Raw genomic sequence first — 7,992 nt, 5'->3', positions numbered from 1 at the left:
CCAAAAAGGAATTCATGTCTACATACGCTGATATATTTACCTGCCTGTGCGCTCCTTTGTAGTCCTAAAAAAAAAAGACATAAAACAAAGTAAAGTAACTTGTAGTTTTTAAATATCAATCATTAAATTCTCCTGTGCAACGTAGAACTTAGAAGAGTATTTATCTTTCAACACAGTTAAGTTCTTTACCTTTCTTATCTGCCCTTGAAACTGTTTAGGAGAATGCTTGTAGGCAGGGTTTCTCTTGTTCGATCTTGGCGTGGCGTGATAGTTACCCCTATAATTGTTACACCATCCACTGCTTGGACTGCCGCGTCCACCGAAAGGGCTGTACCGATTAGCTGTATTATACTTGTCGTACTGCGTCAGCGGTGTGCTGACGTTCAGAGGAATAAAATCGCCATCGTGGGACTGCGATCCTGTATTACTTGCGTAGAAACGCGGATAGCTGTTACCATCCACGAACTGATAACCTCTACCACATGCGTTCTCGTGAGACTTCCAATTCATGTACGGCGTGTGCCTGGCACCGTACGGTCGGCTACCATGAGCAGAATTGTTCAATGGCGATCTCTTCATTTTTTCCGAAAACGCGGATTAATCCCACAATATTACGTGATATATCTACGTTTACAATGGCACGCGTTTCACCATACAATAGACTGAATGGACCAATACGACATATGTGTATATAATAATAATAAGCTTGGTAGAGTGGCGCCGACAGCCGACTACAAGCTGAGTCGATACGGCCAGAATCGAAAATGCTCGATTCTGCCGGAGGCGGCGAGTCTCGCAAGTGGCATAGAGAAGTCGAACGAGTTAAGGGGGTGAGCATATGCTCCATAACGCAAAACGAAAGTTCCCAGAGGGATCGTGAAAGCGAGCCCGGCTGCGTCTCCTCGAACGCACCAATGATGTATGTCCACCATTGCGCATAATGGCGATAGCAAATACTGGAAACAACCAATCAAATTTTGGCCATGCACTTTCCTACATATAATAGCGCTGGCATATTGGAATAGCCAATCAAATTTTGGCTATTCCAATATGCCAGCGCTATTATATGCAGGAAAGTGCATGGTGGCCAAAATTTGATTGATTATTCAATTATGCTTAATTCACTTTTTTACTGCATTTTCGGGAACGGTACACCTGTCTACTTACATCAGGGAATCGATGCAGTATCCTGAAACGAGGTGAAAATTACAAAAGTGAGTGAATTTACTAGAATACTGATAATTTCATTGGTCAATACCTAGTAAATTTGCTCATTTTTATAATTTTGATCTTATTTGAAGACACAGAATCGATTTCTAGGTCAGAGATTCATCAACTATTTTCCTACTTTTTCGTATACGTTTCTTTTCAAGACTACGTTCTAAAACTTCCTCTCCGAGGAAGATTTTACTTTATGTGCTATAGTATATGTCACGTGTACTATATATTTCAAGTAAAATTTTCCTCGGAGAGGAAGTTTTGGTACGTAGCTCAAGAATAGGAGCCTTGGGCCGTCTTTAATAGCCTCTCATTGATGCTGACGGCAAAATTTGGTAAGGTAGTGCTTTCGTCATGTTAGTGCCATGAAAATAAAAACCACGTGGAACCGGAAACGAGGAAAGCCAGCGGGGTCCAAGAACGAGGCGCCAACTCGCACGGGTTGGCAGCACTGTTTCGCACAACGAACGCTGACGAATGTTCACGGCTCGCGTTAGAGTATCGGCGTCGTCACTCGCGTGCTTTGTATCATTCGGTCAATTTTTTTTTTAACGTGTGAGTCACGATCTATCGTGTTACGGATTCAGTGATCAAGGCTCGTGTGATAACGCTCACGTGTACGAGAATCGCTCGTACGTCGGTTTAACCGTCGATTTCAGTTTCTTCGTTTTCTGCGTTTTTCCCCCCTCTCCGGTTTATCGATGGACACGTCTGTCGGTTATCACGCTACTACGGAGACGTCGGCGGCTGGAACGGTAATATCTCATTCTCTACATTCCGTATCTCCTTTTCACTTCCCCCATCTCTCCTCAGCTTTCTGCAGTGCAATCGGCACGATCACGTTTCTCTCACATATTCTTGGTTTTATGAATGCTCTAGGGATCAATAAATTGAACGATCGGCGTCATGGGTGACGCGAGCGATCGAGGATCGTTCTTACGATAGACCGACGATTGGTAGTACTTTTCTTGAAGTGGACTCGACCGCCATTTCGCCTCTCATCTGCCTCTCTCCGTTTCCTCACCGCATTATGACTTGCGATACGCGTTCGTCTTTTTTTGCCTTCTGTTTACTCCCGATATCGGCGAAGCGTCATAGCTATGCGAAAGTAGCTGTGAAAAAAAAGGAAAAAAAAATTAACGATTCGGAGTATCGAAGTTGGGAGTATCGAGGTGGGAGAGGCAGAAGGAAAAAGCCGGCCGCGTTTATTTTAGGCGGGATCGTCTGTCGCACGCGCGGTGTATCCAATGATATGCATCCTTCTACTTTCTGCGATGAAAATGAAACTGATATACATACAATTGGAAAGAGAAAGGATGAAAAATTTATCTAGAATGAATGAGAGTCAAGAATCCTCAAAAGTCCTTGACGATTACTAGTCTTCTATAGGTAAAAGTAATCGCCGGATGATATTAGGAGGTCAATCGTATCTTGAAACGAGATGAAAATTATCTCGAAAATTACAAAAAGTAAAAAATCAGGTGTTGATCAGTGAAATTATAATATTTTAATAATTTGCTCATTTTTGTAATTTTCATTTTGTTCCAAGATACGCAGGTATTTTCCATTTGGTGACACAAGTTCAATTCACAATTATTGTTCTATCTTTGTTACTTTCTGAGATCCAGTTCCGCAACTCACGGTTAACTCTTAACTGAGGTTCAATTTGTTTCTTTTCTTTTTTCAATTCTTGAATTGGAAAGAGACAATGAATAAGTTGAATCTCGGTTAAGACTTAACCGTGAGTGAAACTGAGCCTTAATGGTAAAAAAGATAGAACGATTGTGTCGACTTGTGTCATTAAGGCTGATTTCCACAACTCATAATAAACTCTTAATCAAGGTTCAATTTATTCCTCACCTCTTTTTAGTTTCATTCCTCATTTCTTTTCAATTGTTGAAACAAATAAAGAGAGTAAGAATACATAGCTGTAGAACTAGATCTAAATGGAAAGCACAATTAATCCCCAAATTCTTACTGCTTTCCAAATATATGTTATCCTTAGATCTTTTCCACAATTCATGGTTAAGTTTTAACCAAGGTTCAACTTATTCATTGTCTCTTTCCAATTCTTGAATTGGAAAGAGATAAACAGTTAAAAGTTAACTGTAAGTTGTGAAACTGGGCCTAAAAGTGCTAATGTTGTACTTAAGAACTAAGCGAAGAAATTACTATAATAAAAACAAAAAAAGAGTGATGAAAAATCAAATATTTTATCAGAATTTTATCAGAAAGGACGTACAATCTTAGCCAAAAATATTATAGGCACCATATGAACCATTATTTTAAATTGTAACTTGAACATAGACTTGTGACATTTTCTATAAATTATTCTTTGTTTGAAGAATCCTTTAAATTTATGTATAATGCTGGTAACCAATAGATAACAATGCATGTAAAAGGATTTTAAACAAATGAGAAAAATATAAATGTCTATAAAATATTTTTAGTCAAATTAATTATTAAAAAATCAAAAAATTTCAGAATCTTATCTTTTATACAAGAAATATAATATTAATCTAAAAAATAGAAATGGTTAATAATGACTGCTCGATACTTCCAGGATTAATTTTGACGCGCAACAAGTTTATCCTCCGGATCAAATTGTTGGAAAACTTTTCACGTTTCTTGCAATTTGCTTCCTCCAGTCCAGTTTTTTGTATGTCGGTTTTTTTGCATCTGCACTATATATCCTGCATTTAAGGTGAATAAGGTGAAGATATATAATTAGACGTTGAAGAGAGAGGAAAAAGAGAAAAGATGAATAATATAAAAAGTGCTTTGTACTTTTATGTACTTTTTTGTACTTTTCTCCTTTCCCGCCTCTTTCTTTCTCCAACGTCTAATTATATATTTATTTTAAATATAAAAAATATGATGCAAAGTTACAAAAAACAAACCTTTTATATTTCATAGCTGTCTGTTTTTTGTGTTTAAATTTAATGTAACGCTCTGGAAATATTTTTATTTTTATGTAGTCCCAATGCATTAATATTGACAAGACATCTATTATTACCATTATGTAATGCAAAAAATGAAGCAAAAATAATAGATAAATTATTATTCTAAATAATTCTTTCATCATTTGTGGTAAATAGCTGAATTATGCCATAATTGCCTGAAAGAATTATTGACATAAACGAATTATTAAAATCATACATCAGAATTTTTAAATCTAAAACAAGTTATAAAAAATAAAATGTAAAAATTGTGATATATACATATCCATTAACCAATTGAACATTTTGTTTCAGATGGTGTCATCTAATCAGCCGGTAAGAGCATATGAACAATTATATATATTTTTTCTAGTTAATAACAACTTTGACAAAAGACATTGAATAAATATCTTATTGAAGAACAAAAATTATAATTTAAGATCCTTATTTATTTTGCTACATGATAGTTTAACTGATCATAGTAATATGCTCAGAATATTTTACATTATTGTAATTTCATATATTCTGTAAAATTACATTTCAATACAACTGAGCAATAGCAAGTCTCGAACAGACACCATACTTTCTACAAAGGATTTATGGTCGATTTCTGAGATACAAATCTTGTATAATCTTACAGTTTTGCTTTTCTATAACAATGCATTAACGGTTATGATTTTCTCGGCGACTAATATTCGACGCAATAATAATGCATGTTGCGTGTGATTTCATATTTCGCAGAGGAAAACAAAAATATTTGTTGGCCGGTTGCCGGAAAATTGTCGTAACGATGAGTTACGGCAATTGTTCTTGCGCTTCGGTGAGGTGACCGAATGCGACGTGATGAATCGATATGGCTTCGTCCACATGGCACGAGAGGAGGATGCAGCTGCGGCGATCAAGGCACTTCACAATTCCAACTTCAAGGGGGCAACAATCAACGTGGAACAGTCAACTGGAAAGTCACGCGGAGGCGGAGGAGGACGCCGAGATGACAGAAGAGGTGGACCAATGAGAGGTGGTAGGGGGGGACGAGACGGTGGTAGAGACGCTCGTCCTGGACCATACAATGATAGAAGAGGTTGGTATTGTTTGTACCTCAGTTTGTATTATAAATTCCGACAAGACTATTTTCTCATTTAATTTTCTTCTAGTATTTATATCGTCCCTGTACATGCATTTGCGCCACACTCTCAATGTAGTCGTAATACTCAGTATTATTGTCGTAATACTTTCGTTGATGTTTTGCTTTTTTTCGCTGTCCCGCATCAATGAGTGTAAAACAGGAGCTACGTCTCGCTTAAGCCTCTGAAGCTAACACAGTTACTGGGTGCTTCTCATTTAGTAACACAAGTGTCGTTCTATCTTTGTTACTCATTGAATGCCAAAATAAATAAAATAATGTTTGTGTTGACTTGTGTCATTAAATAGAAAGCACGGGGTTGTAAGATTTATTTATGTTAAGTGAAAGGCATTAATTGATTTCAAAAAATCAAAATGATATAAGAAAAGAATGAATACTGAATATATTTTAATAAGAATAATTGAGCAGCATAAAAAAATTAAATTGACATTTTTGACAAAGAAATTTATAATTAGTAAGTCTAATAGATCCATTATTAGCTTCGGAGGATAAAAACCATCTAGCAAGGCTCTCTAGGCTACGTTCAGAATCTTCACCCGAGTTAACCTAGGGTTCTTGTTTAACATTCAGTGAACAAGGATAAAATGATAATACGAAATTTTTCTTGAACACACCCCTTCGCAACGATACGACATTTCGGTAATCATTTGAGAAAATAGTATGTTGGAATGAAAAATGACATAAAACCTTGACACGATGTACACTAAAAACCAATTTTATATCTCGGCGTGCTTTGCAGTTCTTCCGATCCAACTCGTTGGTTACGATGGATCTGCTGCAGGTGGCGTCGCGACCGGGTACACCGATTACAATCGCGGGGCTGGTGACTTTAGCGGCCGTGGGGCGGACTTTGGTGCCGGCTACGGCGATCGCGGAGCTTATGGTCAGAACGTGGGTGGCGCAGCGATGGGTTACACTTCGACGGCACCGGGGATGGGCGGTGGATACGGACCAGCTGCAGGTGCTGTGGGAGGATATGGACCAACTGGCGCGGCAGACTATGGACGAACAGCTGATTATGGTCGCGCCGACTTCGGTGCTAGAACAGACTATGGTAATTATAAGGGTGATGTTTGCAACTTTAAAAGTATATGATTTTGTCTCAAATAACTAAGTACTGTGACTTTGTATTTTGATACAGATGTGGAGTAATTGCGAGTAAACTAGAGTAAATCTTTGTTATACGAGGTGTAAAATAGAAACGGAAAATAATCTTAGCTTCGAAGATGAAAAATTGTTTTTTATTTGTCTGAAATTATCATCTGAATTTTACATTGTAATCATTTTGAAGAATTAGATATAGGTTTAATTACATTTACACACTCATTGATATTCTTTAGTCAGTATCTGTATTTTTCACTTGATACGCATATTTAGTTATTTATTAACTTTATAGTTGACAATATGATTTCCGTGAGACGAAAGGAATCCACAAACTTTTCAAAAACTTTTGAAAACAAACGAGAAATCAATGTAATCAAGAATTTTAATATCCACGTTGTACAGGAGTTGGTGGAGGCATGGCCGGAGATTTCAATCGTGGCGCACCTGGCCCAGTAGATTATGGTCGTACTGATAATTTCGGTGCCAGTCGCACAGTCGATTATACAGCGAGAAATGATTATGACCGAAGTGCGGCTGGACCGATGAGAAACGGTGGTGCTGTTGCTACTACTGGGTATGGAACTGGGTACACTGATGTGGGATATGATGAAAGCCACTGGTAACGTAGCTTCTATAATTCTCTTTTGCTCCTTTCTCAACTCTACGAGACCGTAACTTTCGATTCTGTTGCGTTTCTAATTCGATACCGAGTTGTCTCTCTCAAACCAAAGTAGATTCACAAACACAATAAATACTACATGTTTTCTAAAGGCCATTCTTTTGTTTATATTATACAAAACATCGAATTGTAAATACTTATTCTATTTTGGTTCGAGAGAGTGCAACATTAGTCATCTCTCAATTGTAAAATTTTTTACACGAGATTTTTTATATATAATCTTGAAAATTTTATATAATAGTAACTTTATTTTTGTTTATAAGAGAAATATTTTTTATAATACGATAAATTTTTTATATTCTTAATTCTTTACTTAGATTTAATTAATTTTAGGACTAATTTAAGTACAGTAAAATGTAGATCATTTATTTTGATAATTTATTTATGCTTCCTGTTATTAATAAATGCACAGTTTAAAAATTCATGATAGAATTATACATTAATCCATAATTAGAAAATTGGAAGTTATAGTATATGGGTAATTCTTTTACAAATCGAACACCTGTCTGATCGACACCTCTTCGATTTGACTGAAACTTTTTTTACAGATTCTATGTCGAAAAAAAAGAGATACGTGTCCGAGGAATATTTTTTTATTTGCATATTTTCGATAATACAAGTGATCGAACATTTGAGAATGGCAAGTTTTTTGGCTTGGAGACTCATTTTCATAAATCCATAGGTCCGAATCTTTAAGAGCTACAAAATTTTCACCAATTGCACTTTTGTAGCTGAAGGACTGAACTGTAAGAAAAAAATTTTTTTTACAAAAAATACTAACAAATTTATATTGTTATTAACAATTTAATTGTTTAAATCGATTTTTAACAAACGCCCCCAAAACGAATCAAGTTTTTAGTATTTTTATCGCATTCTCCGTCAAATTTTACGTCAAAAACATGTTTTCA

At 36.3% G+C, this 7,992-nt stretch overlaps 2 protein-coding genes across 6 annotated transcripts in view; one reads left to right on the top strand and one right to left on the bottom strand.

Annotated features, from left to right (window-relative positions):
- The window catches only part of LOC108750515, a 1,295-nt gene extending 629 nt beyond the window's left edge, over positions 1–666 (bottom strand). The window contains exons 1-2 of one of the 2 annotated variants that reach the window (XM_018489996.1): positions 190–666; positions 41–64 (exon numbers count right to left, since the gene is read on the bottom strand). In XM_018489996.1, coding sequence (XP_018345498.1) covers positions 41–64; positions 190–579 — 414 coding nt within the window. In that variant the 5' untranslated portion in view covers positions 580–666. The remainder of the gene's footprint in view (positions 1–40; positions 65–189) is intronic. The other variant, XM_018489994.1, reaches the window with a different exon arrangement.
- Positions 667–1,683: 1,017 nt separating this feature from the next.
- The window catches only part of LOC108750685 (RNA-binding protein 4.1-like), a 13,653-nt gene continuing 7,344 nt past the window's right edge, over positions 1,684–7,992 (top strand). For 2 of the 4 annotated variants that reach the window (XM_018490346.1, XM_018490345.1), the window contains exons 1-5: positions 1,684–1,973; positions 4,473–4,493; positions 4,899–5,238; positions 6,041–6,355; positions 6,808–7,024. In XM_018490346.1, the coding sequence (XP_018345848.1) occupies positions 1,920–1,973; positions 4,473–4,493; positions 4,899–5,238; positions 6,041–6,355; positions 6,808–7,024 (947 nt within the window). In that variant the 5' untranslated portion in view covers positions 1,684–1,919. The remainder of the gene's footprint in view (positions 1,974–4,472; positions 4,494–4,898; positions 5,239–6,040; positions 6,356–6,807; positions 7,025–7,992) is intronic. The other 2 variants (XM_018490348.1, XM_018490347.1) reach the window with 2 other exon arrangements.

Source organism: Trachymyrmex septentrionalis, unplaced genomic scaffold, assembly GCF_001594115.1.
Source record: "Trachymyrmex septentrionalis isolate Tsep2-gDNA-1 unplaced genomic scaffold, Tsep1.0 scaffold37, whole genome shotgun sequence".
Lineage (NCBI taxonomy): Eukaryota > Metazoa > Arthropoda > Insecta > Hymenoptera > Formicidae > Trachymyrmex > Trachymyrmex septentrionalis.
Note: the sequence above shows the minus strand (reverse complement) of the source record. Positions and strands in the feature narration are given on the sequence as shown.